This window comes from Falco cherrug, chromosome Z (assembly GCF_023634085.1).
Source record: "Falco cherrug isolate bFalChe1 chromosome Z, bFalChe1.pri, whole genome shotgun sequence".
NCBI lineage: Eukaryota > Metazoa > Chordata > Aves > Falconiformes > Falconidae > Falco > Falco cherrug.
Window position 1 is genome coordinate 61056356 of NC_073720.1, and position 21379 is coordinate 61077734.

At 36.0% G+C, this 21379-nt stretch overlaps 1 protein-coding gene across 2 annotated transcripts in view; it reads left to right on the forward strand.

The window, feature by feature from the left end:
* MAN2A1 (mannosidase alpha class 2A member 1) overlaps positions 1-21379 on the forward strand; it is a 127838-nt gene that overhangs the window by 40198 nt on the left and 66261 nt on the right. For both annotated transcript variants that reach the window (XM_055698392.1, XM_055698393.1), the window contains exons 7-12: positions 1814-2000; positions 6649-6826; positions 10898-11100; positions 16416-16601; positions 17981-18095; positions 20996-21063. In XM_055698392.1, the coding sequence (XP_055554367.1) occupies positions 1814-2000; positions 6649-6826; positions 10898-11100; positions 16416-16601; positions 17981-18095; positions 20996-21063 (937 nt within the window). The remainder of the gene's footprint in view (positions 1-1813; positions 2001-6648; positions 6827-10897; positions 11101-16415; positions 16602-17980; positions 18096-20995; positions 21064-21379) is intronic.

A 21379-nucleotide genomic window follows, 5' to 3' on the forward strand; every position in this document is an offset into this window, starting at 1 on the left:
GTGTTTATCAATGAATGTACTTCTCTATATGAATACTGTGTTTTGATTTGTACTGTAGCAGCATTCCAGGAAACTGTATGATGAATGTATGTAGCTGAGGTTTTGGCCTTTCTGTTTTTTAAAGTAAGCTAATGTGTCACTGCTTTATCAATACAGGGTCAAACAAACCTATTTAATACTTAATATTGAAAGGTGGTGGTGATTTTGAAGCTTTTCAGTTCCTCTGTGTTTTTAATTGGAAATTGTAGGAAGGAGGGTATTCAGAGAAACCAATCTACTGTGCAAGTGAACTGGACTTGAGGAAGACATGCCACTGTGAAAGAACCTGTCCAGTACTGACACTTCAGAGATTTTTCCTTGAACATTGGTGTATGCCACTCAGTGTACAAAACACTTACCTGACAGGCCTTTTTCCTGAATATTGCATATGTGAATTACACGTATGATATGGTCTAGTGTTTGGGCTTCAAAAGAAGGCTTTTCAAAATGGATCACATCAGAAATCACTGTACACTCTATAATACTTACATGTGGTACCTGAGATAGAGAAGTGTACTTGAAAAGTAAATGCATGTATTTATGGAATATCACCTTTTCTGGTAATAATTAAGTAGTAGTAAAATAGGAGGTTTTAAACAAAAGGCCTGTATTTGAACTGTGAAGACTTGTGCTGTTAGGGTTTTGAAGAGTATTTTTATGCGTATTGTTGACATACTTATGAGCCAGGTTCTGTGGCACATCTACAACATTCATCCCCTTTTTTCAACATAAAATTACTTGAGGTTGTTAGTGCCAGAAATAAGTGATCAGCATTTTGAGGTTTTACCACAGGGCTCCTCAAACTACGGCCCACAGGCTGGATACGGCCCCCAGGGTCCTCAATCCGGCCCCCGGTATTTACAGACCCCCCTTCCCCCCCGTCGGGGGTTGGGGGGGGAAACCAAGCAGCCGCAGATGGCTGCCTGCCACTGCATCCGCGCCGGCCCCTGGTTAAAAAGTTTGAAGACCCCTGTTTTACCAGATGGGTAAACTTAGGTAAAAGTAATTTTACTTACCAGATAAGTAAACTTCTCTTAAGTTCTGAGAACTCCAGGTTCTCTTTAAAGATAAATATTGAAAGACCTTTTGACACTTGACAAAAAGTGTGTAGATCTCTGTTCCTGGTGAGTTAAAGTTTAGGGACTGGACTCACTAGGTGGAAAAGTTAAGATGGCAAAGATAGTCTCAGAAGTGTGTAGAATTCTATGTAATTCTATATACAAGCACATTGAATCTATCTACAAGCATGTAGAATTGTACTCTTAATGTACTGAAGTTACATGTTCAAGAAATTGAAGTATTGTTAAAGCCTACTGATTCTCAAATGTGCTAATTAAGTAATGACAGCTAGGTGGTTGGGTTTTGGTTTGGGGTGAGTTTTTTGGGGGGATATTTGGTTTGTTTTGGGGGGGGCATTATTTGTTTGTTACTGTTTCACTCAAAGTATAGAAGACATGTTTTGTTCACTCCCAAATTCTGGAAATAATGAGATTTATCTGGTAAAAAAAAAACCCTAATACTTGGTTCCTGTCTTTCCCAATCAGCTAGTGCTTGACTGGAACATTCCCATCTTGGCTGTATCTCTGTTTATGTAAGGTAATCTCTTTATGTGTAAGGTACATATAAAGGTAGACTTGAAGTATGGCTAGTCAAGGAATTGTCCTGGTCTGATGTTTTTAGTTCAATTCTGGCATTCAGAACATGGAAATGATTTAGTTTTGGCAAATCACAAGAGGGTTTATTTTAAAGCTCTGCTCTGTGTATTTACTTCCAGATTTGGGATCCAGTACAGATATCCTTTGTCATATGATGCCTTTCTATAGCTATGATGTTCCTCATACTTGTGGTCCTGACCCGAAAATCTGCTGCCAGTTTGATTTCAAACGTCTTCCTGGAGGAAGAGTAAGCTGTCCCTGGAGAGTTCCACCAGAAGCCATTCATGCTGGAAATGTTCAACACAGGTACAGATTTGACACGTTCTGCAAGGGGAGAACTTAAAAAAAAAAAATGCTGGTCAAAGATGACACCTAGGATAGCTTTATGAATTTATATAGTACTTAAAATAAACTCATTGTAGGAAAATAATACCTATTACTTAATCTCATGTTTGCTTTTAAGTTCAGAAGATAATTTGAAGATAGGTTTTAATGAAGATGCATTAATTTTTTTTCTTTTCATGATACATGAGTCTATTATTCTCTCTGAAAGCTAGGCAGAACATAGTCATCTGTTTGGTTATAATCATTTTATTGGTTTGCTGTAGTTTTTGCAAATTTTATGAATAGAAGGTGAGCTGTCTTCTGCAAGTGGAAGACTTCAGGGACATCATGCTGTAGTATGCTGCAACAGTAAACAGTGAGATGCTTTGCATGGCTATCCTTCAACACTTGGCATTTTGTGGCCTAGGTTTCCTTTGTTTTTTCCTTTGCTAAAGTTTTGAAGTGATGTGATGATAATGCATTTGTTATCTACATATCATCTGCATGTCCTTTTACTGTGTTTGAATTTGCTAAGCATCTTGAAAATATCACTTTGTCAGTAAAATTCAGTTACAAAATTTTATTGAAGATAAATCCAAAATAAAACAGAATACATCTCCATTGTCATGTTTTAAGGTAGAAATTGGAATGATGCTAGGAAACAATAATTTTCTTTGGAAGTAGAACAATGAAAGTTGAAGGTGACAAAAGAGTAGAGCTAATAGAAGAATCTTTGACACACCCAGTGCTTATCAAATGTGAAGGAAAGCTCACATCTTTAAATCAAAGTTATAAAAAGAAAAATTTTGAGTATCTATTCCAGTTAGCTGAGACAAATACTTGTAGAAGAGTTACAGCTTGTTTAACAAATACCTGGAACACACAGGCTAATGTAAAGAGCCCGCTCATAATATTTTGTAAGGTTTTTGGGTTTTAGTTAGATTTTAATTTATCCCTGCACTTCCAAGATGTAACCGTTGCATAACAATCTAAATTAGATCTTGTGAAAGAAATGGATCTTTCACTATGTCGTAGGAAATAAAAAAAATAGTAAAATAAATGGACAGGTACGCTGAATGTATGATCAGGTTGAAGAGATCATCATGCCAATATGGTCTCTGAAACTTAATCTTTTGCATCAACTTTTGCTAGATAAAACCAGTTTTAGTGTTTTAACAGGGAGCTGAAACTACAGTGTAGTAGATAATACCTAAGGGAAAAGTAAAACTCGGACATGCTCATTAAGTTGGAAGCCTGGATTATCACATTTGGAACACTGGGAAGAACATAACTGTACTATGTAGTTTCGAATAAATCCACTAAAACATAGTAGTGTTTTGCTGGAGAATGCTAAAAAGTCCATTTTACGAAAAAAGAAAAAGTTGGAATATGGTAGGCAATCAAAAACTTCTCCAATCTAGTTTCTGTAACAACAGAAGTTTTACAGTTGTTGTGATGAGATGTGTGAGATGCAGATGTAGTTGGAAAATCTGGCTTCTGATCATGAGCTTTCCAAGATTAAAGTTTTCTAGCACACTAATCTGTGTCTCATATCTGATTGTTTTGTTTTTTAAGACTGGAAAAATACAGGAGATCTATACTACATGGGTATGAGAAAAGTTTTTAATATACACTTGATAAATTTAGAGGCAAGGTTTAGATCACTGACCTTTTTTCAATGCTAAAGCTGCAATAAAATTAATAAAATCTTGATTATTTTTGGTTAATTATTGATTAACAGATCTTGAATAGTCAGACAGGACTGTTGCTTTTTGTTTCAATACTGTTACGGTTGTAATACTGAAGAGATACTCAATTGAAAACTAGTAAATAGAAAAACAAGTAAAATAGACTACTAGCTGTTGGATTTATCATTGCCCTGCCATTTTAGTTGTGACTTGGGAGGCAGGAGTGAAAAAGCAGCTGTCGTGGTTTAACCCCGGTCAGCAACTAAGCCCTGGGCAGCCACTCACTCACTGCCCGCACAGTGGGATGGGGGAGAGGACTGGAAGAGTAAAAGTGAGAAAACTTGTGGGTTGAGATAGAGACAGTTTAACAGGTAAAGCAAAAGCCGTGCACACAAGCAAAGCAGACCAAGGAATTCATTCACCACTCCCCATGGGCAGGCAGGTGCTCAGCCATCACCAGGACAGCTGGGCTCCATCACGTGTAACAGTTACTTGGGAAAACGAATGCCATAATGCCAAACATTCTTCCCTTCCTTCTTCTTCCCTCAGCTTTATCTGTTGAGCGTGATGTCCCGTGGTGTGGAATATCCCTTTGGGCAGCCCAGGCCAGCTGTCCCGGCTGTGTCCCCTCCCAGCTCCCCGTGCCCCCCCAGTGGCACCTGCTGCTGCGAAGAAGGTTAACTCTGTCCCAGCTGAAACCAGGACAGCACCCTAACTGAAAGCCTGTACTTCATAACAGCTTAGGTTATAAAGTTTGCTGTTGTGCTTGCCCTGTTTTGCAGCTGCATCCTTGTCCATACATTCAAATGCTGAAGTTCTAGCTTTTCACGCTAGCAAGAAAAAACAGCTTATTTATTTTCCTTGAATGGGAATGAATTGCTAGAGAAAGCATAGCTTTTTTTTGGTGGTATATCTCTCTGCCGTGCATGGAAATAGGCAAGAATCTATACTGCAAGTTATGTGCTTCAGAGGAGTAAAAAATGGACTTTTCCTTTCGCGCCCTACTGTTACAAGAGCCCAATTTTACCCTCCAGCTTTTCTCTTTTTGGTTGGTCAGGTTGCACAACATGCAGCTGATGTTTAGAATTACATTGCTGATGTGACATTGGTGGCTGATGTTTGTGTTTGCTACCTCAAGAATCTAATTTCACCCTCTTGGGGTTTTCATCATTTGTGAAAGGCCTTAAGCGTTCAGTGATAATCTGAAAGCTTCCCAAAGAAAGGTGAAAAACATTCTTGATGCTGTTACAGAGAATGTTGATACACTTCATTGTTGCCCACTGAGAGTGGAGTTAGGGTGTCTTTTAACATTGAGAACTACATAATGCATCTTGTGTACAATTGCAAGAACTTTTGATTGTAAGTAACAAACCTCATTTTTTTAAACCAATAAAGTGGAGTTGCTGCTGATAGGCTATATCCATAATTGTGGTGCTACAGAAAGTTTGGCATGACTGATCTCTTTGGTTTTTTTAAAATTTTTGTTCAGGTAGGCATAATAACATATATCAAAATTTATCTAATAGTGTCTTGCTTGGTGACCAGAAGGGGAAAGTGTTGGTGAGATTCAGTGGACTCTGGGTTTTTGTTTCCTCCAGAAGTATTTTTAACCTTTAGCAAATTCTGTCTGGGGCTTTAATGCTGACTCTTTGTTGCTCCTTTATGAAATAGTGATTTAGGAAGTTATTCGACAGAAACCTAAAAGGATATACCTTACTTCAGGCATCTAATTTTTCTTTGGTGTTTTTACAATTGAAACTGGTTAGCAATGGAGGGAGATCTTGCTGTCCCCTTAAAAACACTAACAATCCTACAGTTATGAATATGTGAAGAAAGGGGGAACAGCAACACTGATTAATTTTGTGTAGCTATGGAAAGAAACTAGAGGAGGACTTCGAAGAGAGATGTCGAAATCAATTACCCTGTTAACTGTAACCTTTTTTGAAGTCCTGTATTTTTCAAGAAGCTCTAAAATAAAGTATGTTTCCAACCATAGGCTGTGCGTGGAAAATTTGCAATTTTACCTTCTGAGAAGCCAGCCTTAACTCAGTCTTGTGTTGTGCCAATTGTTCTGTTGTATGGAGAGGAAGTCTTTATGTTTGAATGGGCAACCTGTTGAAAGTCATGGGAAATGTTGACTCAATCATAAATACTTGGTAATCTGAACTATAAATCAAACTGAGACTAAGAGAGGAGGGTAAGCCACTGGAATCCTTAACTAAAGATGTTGTTGTGCCCTTATCTCCCTCCAGAATACAGTCAGACCTTGTGTTTGCTCAATACTTTTATGATCTGATAAACAAATAAACCCTGACTTGCTGCTAAAAGAAATACTGGTTTCAAATATATTGGACTAGTTTCAATTCTCAAATAAATGTTTATGTAACAGATCTTAAAGAGTATGAGTTGAAAGTAGATTTTGGTAGAACATTTATTAAAAATTTGCGAGACTGGAGTTCTTCAGCGATTAATTTATGGGCAGTGTTTCTGTCAAGGACATGAAGATATGAAGCAAAGTATCCAAGGGAATTACCAGAGGGGATAAGAAGAACTTGCTTATTAGTGTAAATAAGGGCTGCAGAGGATTAGGATTGTTATCTAAATATAAAGCAGGTAAACATGATTTAAACTGAAGGTTAGTTTTGGCACAGAAACAAATTGACGCAGACTGCCCTACTATTTGGGATGGAGCTTGATAAATGTATTGAAGGATTTAATTAGCATAGTGTTTGCAACAACAGTAGATTGAATGTGGTGTCCCAGTGGGGGGAATTGCATCCAACTTTTTGTTACAAAATGAAGTAGCAGAGTTTCATATGTCTTGTTTAGAGTCACCCTAATGCACAATTTGATGTCTAAGAATTGTTTTGTCAAATGCTGACCTTTTATTCTTTTGTTTTCTAAATTGCTTCCCCTCCCTGCCCCCGCCTCACCCCTCCAAGGGCTTGGATTATTTTAGATCAATACAGAAAGAAGTCAAAGCTCTTCCGTACTAAAGTCCTGTTGGCTCCACTAGGGGATGATTTTCGCTATGCTGAGAGCTCAGAATGGGATCAGCAGTACCAGAATTATCAAAAGCTGTTTGATTATATGAATTCTCAACCTGAGTGGCATGTTAAGGTAAATACACTTTTTCTGGTTTGTGGAGAAAACCCTGTTTCTTATTATTTTGAGATTCTTCATGGAAAAAAAAAAATGGTTTATTCTTGTTCTTTTTTTTGGTTGTTTTGTTAACTGGCGCTTTGTATATTAATAGCAAATTGGTTTGTCTTGGCAGATTTTTTTTTTACCTTTACCACCTCCTCTCTCTTGAAAACAAAATCTTGCTATTAATACTGTCTACTTGAAAACTATAAATGGTATGCAAACCAAATTATTTCAGATAACAGCTATTAGGCTTGATTATTTTCTTAGTACTCTTGTTTTCACAGGCTTCAGGCACTGTTATTTAAGGCTCGAAGGCTTTGTTACTTAAAATTATTGTATTTTGTTGTTAGAAGTTCAAGCAACTTTTGTTGCTTGCTTTGAGTCTTGGTTTTATGTCCAAAACCAAGGAAAAAGTCCTAAGAGGCGCTGTGGCTGTCACATGTTGAATACAACAAAATCTAAGAGATTGACCTGGCTACAAAAGGGGTGAATATACTAACAGAATTATCAGATGAGATATCACTTTAAATCATTAATTATGTTTGAGTATTAATATACACGTTCATACATTCTAATGTATAATCTGAGTACTTCAGAGACTTCTTGCACTATTAGATGTTCTCTGTGCTTAGGCACCTTTTCATCACCTCTCAGCATGGGAATACAAAATAGGGGGACCAGAACCTTGGTTTTTCTTGAGTATCATGAGGGAGCTCTATTGCTGCTTTCACATTAAAGCTTTTGAAACCTAGCCTGGTCTCTTTCATATATTGTTTGAATGTGCATCTTTTTTCCTCACTTTTTCTGAGACCTCCACTGTTCCTCTAACTGCAGATTTGAATAGTGCCTGTAGTGTATTAGCTCCTCCTGCAGACTGCTGGACTTGTATTCTGCACAATGGACTCGTATTCTGCACAATTCATACTTTTATGGTATAAAACCATAAGAAAGATAATCTTTTGGGATCACAGCTTGTTTGAGAGCTGGATTTTGCATGTTTCCTATGAGATATGAGCGACAGGATGTATGTGAATGCCTGCTCTGTCTTAGTGGAGTGAGGTGGACCTGGAGAGTACTCTTAAATCGTGATTTAAAAGCTTGCTGCTATCACCAGCTTTACTCCACTCAAAAATGGATGTAGTGTGCAGGGAGTTACTCTTTGGATATGAATAGCACCATACTTGCTGTAGTCTCGGTTCCTACTAACCTGGGGTGGATGATTTCTTCTTCAGGGTGAAAACTCCAGGCTCTAGCTCTGAGGTCATTCTTCAAGGGCCACTTCTGTCCTGAGGCAGCTGAAAGATCCTTAACTGAAAGGTTCTGCTTAGCCCATTGTCAAGGAGCTAGAAGTCTATTTCATTGTCTGGCTTGCCCACTTGGATTAATGTCTTGGGAATCACACCAGTCCTTTGGGCCCTCATAAAAGTATCCAATCCTTTTTCTGGTAATTAATACCCAGACAAAAAAATACTGAGTCCTCTGATTCAGCCACTTCATACCTAGGGCACTTGGCTCAGCTGGAGCGCTGTTGGCACTGGAGTGTGTCTCTTAAGTTTTATTTATTTAGCTGAGTTTTTTCTGTCTCTCTTTGGTGTGTGTTTTTGGGGGTGGGCGTTTGCTTGTTTGTTTTTGGGTTTTTGTTAGTTGTGGGAGGTTTTTTTGTGTTGCTTTGTTTGTTAAAACTGATGTCATTTATCCTTGGAAATACAAGTTCAGGTGGAGAATTTCACATTCTGCTGCATTTCCCCCAGTGGACTGTAACTCCATGCTCAGCTTCCTGAGAACATAGATTATATAAAGGAGGAAGAAACGTGAACTCTTCAAGTGCTAAGAATGCTTAGGATATTACTACTTACACAAGGCACTGCCTACTCTTCCTTTCTGATCTTTGGAGAGATTTACCCTTTCAGACAAATCTGAGATGTTTATCTGGTGCATATGTCTGTTAGCATTGAGATTCTCATGCCAGCAACTATTTTATGGTCCTAAAAGTATGTGGTAGATTACTGTAAAAAATACCAATTTTGCTTTCAGGGAGTTTAATCTCCCATTTGGAGATGTCTTTCACATCAATTACGCACAAATTAAGCTGAGGCTTTTTTATATGCCAATAGAAGAGTCTACGTGGTTGTTTCACCGTTTCCACTTACCTGACATTAGACTAAGTTTTCTTTGACTTTGCTGGTTCCTCTGGTGGGGTTTTCTTTCTCTGATGTAATCCAGCATACTGAAGGGAGGTCACCTGTACCTCATTTCTCTTGGTCCACTGATACTTTTTTATCTTCTCAATTCTGGTTTGTGGGTGTCAGTGATAGCGAGGGAAAAGGCCAGGTGTCCTAGAGGTGCCTGATAAGGCAAGGATCGCTAATATTGGCATTTCTGTGGCAGTGTTTCTTTGTCTGCTTTACTGCCATTCAAAGTGGTAAGTTACCATACTGTAAACACCTAAAAGATTCTGCCATCTTCTGAATGATTTTGAAGAGTGAATACTCTTTGTTTTGTTTGTTTTTAAGTGTTGAAACAGCATATCCTTGTTCTCACAGTGATAGTCCTTATAGTCCAAGTCACTTTTAAAAGAATTGTATAAAAAGCTTGTTTTGTGGTGTTGTAAATTGTGGCATGCTACTTTTTATGCTTGTTGCTAAAAACACCCACCCACCCTCTCCCCAAAGTGACAATTTAAATTTGAGCAATTATCATTAATATTTCTGATGAGGATACTTGGGGTAGTGTGATTCTCTGTGCTGTTCCCATTTCCATTAATTGTTTTTCCAGTCATTCAAAATCCAGTTTGCACACGTATGCCTTTAACGACATCTCTCAATGTTGGCAACATTGATGTCAATTCATCTCCCTTTTTATTTTCTCCCTTTTTCTGTACCCGCAAGCTTGAGGTTATCTTTTCTTGACCTACCCTGTAAGGGGCTGTTATTCTGTTACTTGTCTGAACTTTTAAAAAATGACCAGAAGATATGTATTTGTTGTACTCCCGAGTTACACCTCTAAACATAATTTATTTGTATGTAGTTTTAAGAAAGAGCTTTTGAAAGCAAATACTTACTTTTTAATCAACAGTCATCTTGTGTTAAGCATATGTTAGGGTTCTAGAGCACAAGAAAGTTAATTTTGAAAACATGGGATGAAGACAATAATGCTTTTGTTGTATTACATTAAGTTTCTTACTTAGTTCAGACATTTACTTACGTGATATTGAGGTACTACTTAGCTCATTTATTAGAGACTTGGTCATAAAACATGGAAGAATGCTTTGCTTATTTGTTGAGATTTAGCTTATATTTTTAGATAGCTTTTATTTCTATAGTATAAATCACTATTTCATGAATCATAGAATGGTTTGGGTTGGAAGGGACCTTTAAAGGCCATCTAGTTCAACCTACCTGCAATGATCGGGGACATTTTCAACTAGATCAGGTTGCTCAGAGGCCTGTCCAGCCTGACCTTGAAAGTTTCTGAGGATGGGGCTTCTACCACCTCGTTGGACAACCTGCCAGTGTTTTGCCACCCTCATCTTAAAAACTTTCTTCCTTATACCTGGTCTAAATCTACCATCTTTTAGTTCAAAACCATCACCCCTTGTCGTATCGCTACAGGCCCTACTAAAAAGCCTGTCCCCATCTTTCTTTTAAAGCCTCTTGCAAGTATTAGAAGGCTGCAATAAGATCTCCCCAGAACCTTCTCTGCTCCAGGCTGAACAACCCCTCTCTCTCAGCCTTTCTGCATAGCAGGAGTGCTCCAGCCCTTTGGTCATTTTTGTGGCCCACCTGTGGACCTACTCCAACAGGTCCATGTCTTCCTTGTTCTGAATTGAAAGGAAGTTGAAATGGTTTTGAACAAGCTATTCAGCTTGTGTGAAAAGTGTGCAGGGAAACTTTAAAGCTCTTTAGGATAGGTTTTCTGCTATGATTCTGGTGGAAGACTGGCATATTTTTGAAATGTGTATGAAACCAAGCATATTAATTTTCTTCATATGTCTAATTAAAGAAAATGGAACTATGTTACATTTTAATTTTAATTTTCATTCAGGCCCAGTTTGGAACTTTATCAGACTACTTTGAAGCTCTGCGCAAAGAAAGCAATTTGGGTGAAAAGAGCAGCAATTCATTTTTCCCTGTTTTAAGTGGAGACTTCTTCACCTATGCAGACAGAGATCATCATTACTGGAGTGGGTACTTTACATCGCGACCTTTCTATAAACGACTGGATAGAGTCCTGGAATCCTACTTACGGTAAATACTGCCATCCAGTAAATTCATAACATGCCTTGGTGCAGGGGAGAGATCAGCATTTAAGTACTCTAAATTTGTTGGACAGACAGAAAAGTGATTTTGAAATGCACAGTTTAAGTTTGCTTGCAATAAGGATAGCCTAAGTGGCCTCCAAATTTAGTTTCTGTTACAAGGATTAGTTGTTGTATCTGGTTGGTATTTTTTTAGTAAATGCACATAAATGCAATGATTTTTTTTTTTCAATCTAAACAAGCAAGTTCTAAAATACTATCCAAGTGATCAGCAAATCCTGATTCCATGAAAAATAGTATTTAGTATGCTTTTTATTTCTGTATCAGATTTGGGCAGCAGTCAGATCAGTCTGTCATTATGGCTATACTGTATACTCTTCTAGAGAAAAATATGAAGGTGCAAATTTTACAAGGGTTGTTAGAGGCAGCTGAGAAATAGTCAGGAATATTGTGCACCGAGTGTCCTCAGATTGTAAGGTACTGCTCTGCAGGAAAGTGTTTCCATCTTCTTTAAAGAAAAAATTATTGCTGAATTTTGGTAATAGAGTATTTAAGTGGTTCTCCCTTGTAGCAGCTGTAGATAAGACACATTGTAAAATGGTTTAATTGTATTTTAAGGCTCTAGAAAGAACTGAGACAGATGTAGATGAGATAAAACTGGGCCATTTCATCTAAGGCCAAAACCTGGAAACTGTGTCTGAAAGATGCTTCTTCCAGGGATCCTTAGTCAAAGGATATTATTTTCTAGAAGGACCCTTCAAAACTACATCTACCTGTAGTGCTCCTATATGCTCTTAAGACCTTTTGGTGCTGGAGAAGAACTTCTGTAATGCTGAGAAATATGTTGTGTATGTGTTTTAATGGGTGGTGGTGGCAAAAGAGGTGTGGAAAGAATTGTTTTTGGAGGCAGATACAAGTACCTTTTAGAAGAGAAACATCCGTATCTAGCAGAATTTATTTTCCTTCTTCCAGGCAATAAAGTCTTTGGTAAAGCTTTGCAAACCTGGGACACAGCTACTCTGTGATCTGTTTTTTCTTGCAATGAGAGTGGCTTTTTCTAGCCTTCATTCTATACTCTTGAGAATACAGAGTAAGAGACCTGAGGAGATCAAGAAAATCAATGAAGAAATGAAAGCAGTAGAGAATAAGAAATTTGTAAGAGAAGTGAGATCACAGGCCTGAGAATAGAAGGATGTTAGGGAAGAGACAATGCGACATAACTTTGAAGGCATTGCATTGACCATCAAGGGGAAGTTTCACAGATGGGAAAGCAGGGAGGAAAGAAGTGACAGGCTGTGAGGAAGAAGAAAAATAAGACCAAAGCTGAAAGGAGTGAGAAAAAGTAAGTCTAGGATACCTTTGACAGAAGAATGTAAAAATAATATAGTAAGGAGAAGTTTTCAGAGTGACTTCTGCAGTGTTTTAATCAGAGTTTTGAACGCTACAAGTGTTATGCTTAATATATATACCTGAAAATGTTAGAAGATTACAAAAAAGGCACTTACAAGGCTAACAGTAATTAGGAAGTTCAACAACTATTCAGAAAGAGTTTATCAATAGACTATCATCACTAAGAATATGATTTTATTAGAAGCATTTTATTTTTTACTTACTGTATCAACACTATAAATACTAATTAGCTCTGTTCTCATTAGCTTGTTTATCATAATCTTTGATTTTCAGCAGAACCAGCCTTGTTTAATGTTGCTATTGGAAAAGACAAGCTATATAGAAAACAGGACAGATGATGTCCATATAAATTGAATTCCCTACTGAATTGCTTTTCATACTTCTGCATGAATTCCTTTCTGTTAAATTGCACCAAGGATTTAATTTTCTCTAAGTTTTATCATAGCCCATTTTCTCAAAGATTTAAAGTGTTTGCTTCATTGCCATTTTCCTGGGGTTTTTTATTACTTATGATGCAGAAAACTTAATATAAATTGCTTTCAGGTTTATTTGTAGTATTTACAACTTTACACTGTTAAAAGGTGTCTTCTTCTAAGAACTTGAGTTACCTTTAACTTGTGAAAATGATGCTAGACTTATAGGTAAAGAATCTCTGGAAGAAAACTAAACCTTCAATCTTGTTAATTAAAACAAAGCATGTTTCTAAAAATTTCTAGGAAATTCTTCATCGTTCATTATCCACTGTGGAGAACAGGTCAGAACAAAATGCATATATACTCTTGTCAGTGTAGTATTGGGAGTTTTTGGCAACTTTGCTTTCAGACATCTGGAGAATCTTCAAAGATGGTTTGTTAGCTGTGAGAACAGCAGAACTGGGGGTTTTGTCTTTTATTTTTTTATTTTCTTAAAAGTCAGAGGAAATATGTTATGGTCATGTTTAATTAATAACACACTTGACCCAATCTCTATGATTAAATTTTCCGTAGTTCTTTCTGAGCTAACAGATGTATCTGTCTAGTGTGCATATGTATGTGTACATATATATATGAGAGGGGGAATGAACCATGAACAGGAATTAAAAATGTATGTGTATGTGTTCTTTATCAAGAATGAATTATTAAGTTCTAGCAGTACCAAGACTAAGAAGAACTTCACTGCTACATAATAGCCAGCAAACAGTTTTCAGTCTCAGGACATGCTATGGTGGGTGGCCATTTAAGCAAGAACAGAGTTGGTTGGGTGCGTTTTTCCAAAACTTTTTTAAAAACAGGTGTTGTGCATTAAAGAAAGTGAGTGCATGATAGTTTTGATTTTGTGGTGGAGATTGACATCAGTGTTGACTTGTGATATTTTTTTTTTTAATCATAAGTGTGAGATGGATGGATTGAAGTAGTTTGAAGGGTGATGAGATCAGTGACCAGAAGTTTGCTTAACATACTAGTGGAAGGATGTGAAGAACAGCAGCATAGTTGGGAACAAGAGTGCATTCTGGTTTCATTGTTAACAGATAGGTTAGGGAAAAATTACAGCAAGTCTGCAAAAAATACTGGAATTTGGAAGCAGGACAAGAGCAGTGATACTTCTAATGGTACAGATAGACAGAAAAGATCACATCTTGAGAGGTCAGAAACTCTTTGGGAAATTTATTTATTATTTATTTAGCTTAGATACAAAGTGGACCTAAAGGTAAGCTAGAGTAGGCTTTGTGCAATCAGTGAAGCAAATTTTGATCTATTTGTAATGTCCCATCAGGCAGAGATACAGTGACAAATTACAACAAAGTGGAAAATCTGTGGTAACTACTTAAGGTAATCTGCAGTAGTTTGAAAGAGAGGTGAGAAAACAAAGGCTTTATACAGCTTTTATAGAAGGATATTCAAGAGGAGTAAATGCTTCTAAGTTGGAGCATTCTCTAATGTTTCTTGTAGTTTCACTTCTGAGTGCCTTTCACCTTTCACCATTGAACCATTCTAATGTTTAGAATAATATTGAGACTTGAAAAATTTACTTCTAAGAGACTGGTGTACTGAATGAATGTGTAAAACAGCATCAGTTATTTTTCTGAAAGGCAAAAGGGTTCCAAGTGTTCCTTATAGACAAAATGGATTTAAAGTGAAGTCCTGGGAGTAGTTTGAACTGAAAATACATTTACTATACAACTTCATTGTAATGTTACTTTTTCTAGTTTTAAGGTTGTGACCTTGTTTATTAATAACGGACTTCCCTATTAAAAAAAAAAAAAAAAAAAAAGGAAAAAAGAGGTGGGATTGTGGGAAGTAAAATGTACCTGGTATTGTGGGGACTAACATTTTATAAATCTTTACTTCATAGCTACAGTTGGGTCAGTGTTTACTAGCTAAGTCAGTGTTTATCCACTAGATGAATGTGCATCTCATGCCTTTTTAACTACAATGTACTAGTTTTCCTTTCAAGTTAAGCTATAATAGAACAAAGGTGGAGGAATATGTAGATGTAGGCATTTGCACTAATCAATGTTAAAATCACAACTATTGAGTTTAAGTGCACTAGTAATAAGAAAAGGAATGACACCTTTTAACACCTTGATTTTGCGTGTAACTTCTGAACAGTTATTTTACCTGTAAGACCAGAATCTCATCCTTTTCCTCAAATCTTGACAGTATGAAAATAAATTGAGCTGTATATTTGCAAGGTACCTTTCAGTTCAGTTTGACATTATTTGCAGTTTTTACATAGTTGTCACCTATGTGATGCATGAAGACAAAGAGACTAAACTGATTCCAAATATATTTTTCATGTTAATAGTTAATATAAATGCACAGTCTGAAAACCCAAGCTGAGAGTGATTTTACAATTTGTTGTTGTACTTAGTTTAAATTGGAACACATGTACTCACTACAGCCTAGGTAAATGTGAACGTTGATGCATTTTCCCTTTTATTTTTTTTATTTACAGCCTAAGAAGTTAGTTTTATATTTGTTTCAGGAGCATATATTATTTTACTTTCTTTCCTCTTTGTAACATTAAACTGCATCTTCTTGGTTTCTCCAAACACCTGAGAAACATTCATTAAGTTCAAATAAAGTTTGAATAGGAATCTGACACTTTTCAGACTTACACAACCAGAACTGTAACATTTTAGTAAATGGAGGTAGGGGAAGAACATTAACAGATGGTTTTTCAGAATTTCTACAGGCATCTTTGTTAGTCAAGTACTCATAATAACTGGCAATTACAGGTTTTTACTTTTTGTAAAATAAATATAGATTCTCATAAAGCAAGTGACAACCCAGTGGTAGTATCTTAGTGCTAGGCTTTTGCTTAAGGAGAAGGACTCTGCATTGTCTTTAGTCTGAGGGTTTTTGAGTGCACCATTCTCAGTGTTAAGTGAATATATAGTGAGCAGGTGCATGAACTGCCTATCTTCAAGAGAATTTAGTTTGCTTAAAGTACAAATGGCAGAATAGATACTATATGGCATGTACAGGTCAATGTATTTCTTTAAAACAGTTTTTTTTGGTTAATAAATCGCTTTTTGAAATAGGAATTGTATATCTCCTGTAAGGCAGTCTATCCTTACTGTATCACTTTAAGATCAGATCTATATACCTCACACGTTTGTGAAAACTGTATCTTTGTAATGTTGTATTTTTATTTTATAAGCTCTATTTTCATCACTGAAGGCTTGTAAGAAGCTTACAAGGTGTGAAATTAGCTGATGGTGAAGTGCCGCAGTGGTTTTCAACTGTTTGAATCTAGAGATAGGCTAAAAAGTACAAGATTAATGTTTAAAGAACATGTGGAACTAGGCGTGTGGAAAAATACAAAAATATCTGTTTATTTTTCAAGTAAAATGTGTGTTGCATTTTGCTTTTTAAACATATATAAATATTTGATTCTTCTCTGCAATTCCAGGTCAGCTGAAATCCTCTACTCCTTGGCTTTGGTACAGTCCAGTAAATCTGAGAAGATGAGTGTATTTCCTTCAGTGAATAACTATAAATTGCTGACAGAAGCTAGGAGGAACCTTGGACTCTTTCAGCACCATGATGCTATTACAGGAACAGCTAAAGATTGGGTAGTTGTGGATTATGGCACTAGGTAGGTTATTGTAAATATGTAAACTTAAATCTTGATTTCCTTTGCTTTTTGAAAACAGAAGTATTTATTTCAGAGATACAGATTTGCTGTAGCTCGCAAAATAGTACTGAAAGTCTACTGGTGCTTTACAAAAGAAGTTAACTTGGTTACACATGCTCTTAATTTATGAAATATTTTTTAATCCTCTGAAGTAAGAATTTGATGTCAAAACAAAATTTCCAAGATTTCTAAAGAAGCTAGGTAGGCATGATACCAAGAGTTCCTTAATAACAGGGCTGTTATTTTCTGCAGTTAACTAGTGTATAGGTGAACATTTTAAATCTGCCTGTGCTAAATAATCATCAAGACACATGCTAATTTAAGCATATATTCCTTGGAAAATCCACACCCTCTGTAATGTACCTTCAGTGTGGGAAATTTTTTTTATGTTTCCAATCTTCTACTTATTTTGTCTGTTTGTTCTGTTAGATCTGGTGGTTAGTTGCTTTCTCAGTATTTACAAATTATTCTGCTAACTACTTTGTGGACTCTTTTTTGAATAGTGTATTTTATATTGTTATGTATGTCAACATATGCTTTAAGTGTTTTTTTCAGAAAATTTTTAATGTTAGGCGCTAGTAAATGTGATTAATTGAGGTAGATGATAGTAGATGGTTCATAGTAGAGCATGTCCATTAAATAAGTTATGGTTTTAAATGCCCCTAAAATAGTCTCTCTCAGTTTAAACTACTGCATTCATGACAAGGATTTTTAAATTCCATAAATCTGTTAAATGCTTATCTATTAAAAACATAGGTGCGATCAAGTTATAAACACATGCAGTGCACTTGGATATGAGGCAGTAAAAGGCTTTTTTTCACTTTACAAAAAAGTTACACAGCACTCAGTATTTGAGAATTTGTAAATCTTGTGTCAGTGGAAGCAGTGGAAATAGTGGTAATTTAAATTTTTGTGTTTCTGATTCTTTTTCTAATCCTGTTTAAACATAACCCTGACTTTGTGACGAGCATTTCAGGCTTGTCTTTGCTGTAGATACTGGAAATAAAACATACAAACCACAGACTTTCCTAAGATAAGCATTTTGAAAAAGTCCTTGGTATTTTGAGGATATACATTTTGTAGCATAGCAGTGGGGTAGAGATGTACCTCATTTTCAGTATGCAAGGTAGAAACATAATGAAATTCAGAATTCTTTTGCATTTTGCACTCTGGTCACCTGCTGCAATTAGCTGTTCTTACTGTCATGTTATATTGATATTACAAATTACATTTGTTTTTCTGTAACATACTTTTGAGTTCTTTGATCTTTTAAAATGTTCATGCTATCACATTGAATAAAAACAACTGAAAACTAACTAAGACATTAAAATTTTGAACAGGCTTTTCCATTCAATAATGAACTTGAAGAAAGTGATAATTGACTCTGCTCATATTCTTATCCTGAAGGACAAAGGTACTTACAATTATGACACATCAACTCCATTTCTGAAGATGGTGAGCTATCTTTCTTGATTTTTTCCAAAAATGAAATGTGAACTATGTCTTTTCAATACAGTTTGAGTGGTCTGGAAAGAAAGTTAGAATGAAATTTGCTGCTTAATACCTGCTCAAAAATCTGCTGCTTACCACTCTTCCTATTAAATGAAGATATTGGGAAGTAAAAAGGGAAAACTTCAGCAGTTAATGCTGAACCCCCTACACACATCTAAAGTAAATGGGCTTATTTTGTTCCACTGGTGAATCACATAGTAAACTGAGGTGTTACGGTACTTTTGTGGGCATAATTTGTTGACTTTAGTGACATGCATATGATAAGTAAATGTATATGATGATCTGCAGTCCTGTAATTTGGCTTTACTTAATACTTAACAAATGTAGGAACAGGAAATGTTCCGTCCTGAACGTAAGCCTAAGTTGAATTTGCAAGAGCAAGTCTAGGCAAGGCCTGCTTTTCTCCTTAGCCGAAATCACTTGAAACGAGAATCTACCAATGATAAAATAAACAACAGATCCACACACATCTTGAGACCCATTTTACAGTGAAGAGTACCTTGAAGGATTACACTTACTAATATTGTTTCCTTTCAGATTTCTTGGTTTCTTTTCTATTTGAGCAGAAGCTCTTTGCTGTGATAGGTAGTCTTTGGAAGTCCATATACCTGGTATAAAGAGGAAACAAGATGCTTTAATTTCTTTGTGCATAAACATAGCAGGATTAAGACAGTCTTTATTATATGGTTACCTTACACTAACATAACTAATATGACACATATTCTGCTGGCTTAGGTGTGCCAAATGTGTCATACTTTGAATTACCCTTCCAGTCACATACATTAATTAAATAAATAAATAGTTAAAATTGTTGTTTTTTTTTTTACGGTTTATTACTTTGATATTAATATATACGTCCATGAAGCATATGTGCCTGTGGGTGTGTGCTACATGCGTGTGTGCCATGAATATGTCATTTTTCTCCTGGTTGGAAAAGGTAACAAAATGAATGTGCACCTTCATAAAGTAAGAATGTTTCAAAGTAATTTGTGGAATGAAATTTTCACTTGTGCTCTGAATTATATTGGAAGATGATGTGTTACTACTTTTTGCAAAACTTGCATTGTTCCTGTTCTTTATAAGTCTGGATTAATACCACTGGATTGTAGAAGTGCTAACTGCTGTTTAAACTGCATATTGCCTAGAAGCATACTAAGTCAAACTCTCCCTCCCCACTGTGAAAGCAGAAACAAAAAGAAAGTTCTTATTTCAATAAATTTATTATAGCTATATAAACCAGAAAAAAGTGATTGCAGAAGTAGATTATGATTTATCTGTATGATATACAGTAACTGCAGCATACCATAAATCTAATATTCACACAGTACTTTGCCACAACAAAAAGTGTATAATTTGGGATTTGTAAAATGGGATAATGCAAGAACTTCAGGTTATTTACAAAAATTCTTTTGCAAAACTTGAGTAAGTAGAAAGTTCAAAGGCACTTGCTTTCAAATACCATCATGGTATTTTGGTGGCTGATGGAAGCTGACATCAAGAATTGCTCAGATATGGGCATTCAGAATGAATGCTGAGACTTGAGAAAGACAAATGATGAAGACCTTAAGATTGAAAATGGCTTTGTCTTTGAAGGGTGAAGAAGGAAAAAACACGTGGTCAAAGGAACAGAGCAAGAGACTGTAGCAGCATTCCAGTAGATAGTAGGTTACAACCAGAATAAACTGGCCCTTCTTGAGGCCAGGAAAAAGGCAGTTGGAAATGAGACATGGTGGAAGGATTTCATAATGACACTACTAGTACTGTGTTTCTGCTATTCTTAATTATTAGTTACATGCAAAATCATCATGGTTTTCTCAGCTGGTAACTGAATACCTTGCATATCATGTCTTAAGTTTTATGGACTCTGCATCAGTAAACAAACAAACACTAGATAGCTTGGAAGACAATACACTGAAAATCAGAAGAAACTTGGAGATCCCTGCATGGTCCAACCAATAGGATGAGATTCAACCTATAAAACAATGCAGCCATTGCAGCATTCCTGTATATTAGGCTTGTTTCTTTGAGTGCAGGAAGAAAACTTTCATGTAAATGTCAATAGTTGGATTTCAAAAACATAATTTTTAGGATGTTTTGGAATATTTTGAGTAACTGAGGGCTTTGCGCTTCAGTTGCAAAGTCTGTAATTGTCAGCATTATAGGAACTATCAAAGGTATATAACAGTACATCAACAGCTTGGCTGTTGTCTTAAAAGGCTAATGCCATAGTGACAGCAATGGCTTGTCACTACCTTTTGTCACTGGTAGTGAGCCCTGGTTTGTATTTTATTTAAGAAAAGAGAGAAACTCATGAAAAATAAGAATTCAATATTGTGAAACAATACTTCAAGTAGTTTATATCACATAAAAATCATACCAACACCCCAAATTATGTTTTTTGAAAATCCAGACAACTAAACTCAAAATCTGTCTGATAAATACACACGAGTTGTAGGGTTTCAGAATAAATTTAAATCGAAAGAAAGTGAATAAAAATATATGGTAAGTATTTGTGAAATTTGAAGGAAGATGGCAATTATGATGTATGCAGAAAGGAAAACACGGGGGTGGCAATCTGATAATGGTATCTAATAAGAGACATCTAGTGAAAGCAAATGTTCCCCAATGAATTGGTGAAAGTAAGCCTTTTTCTTTTGTCAGTCTCAAGTACTTAGTTTATAAACTTTTGTTGTTCATCGTCCTATGTAGCATGCTAAAATAGGCTTCTGTTTATGATACGGCTAGCGTGGTTTTGTAATTCATAAGGTTCATATCACAGACAAAGCTCATATATCATACATTTAATTGTATTCAAAAGCAAATTCAAAGATGTTCTCTTGTAGGATGATGTTCAGTCTTCCCAAGATTCTTTGCCACACAAGACAGTTATAAAGCTGACATTGCAACCAAGGTAAATAATTTATGTATTAATTAGTGTATGAGATTCTTCTACCAATGTTTGTGTTTTCACTACCTAGTAGGTTTTTATGCCATTTCATTTTTTTAACTTTCACTCATAAAAAAAAAATAAATAAAATGTAGTCTGGCATATTATGCTAATATTATGTGTAGTTGAAAAACAACACAGCAGTTTTAAAACTATAGAAGTTTCTCACGTGGCACTAATTCAGCTGCAGCAGGTAGTAGGTTTACTATGTGCTTTTATAGCATTGAAATCCTTAATAAATTATACTTGAAAGGAGCAGTAGAAAATTCTAATTAGACAT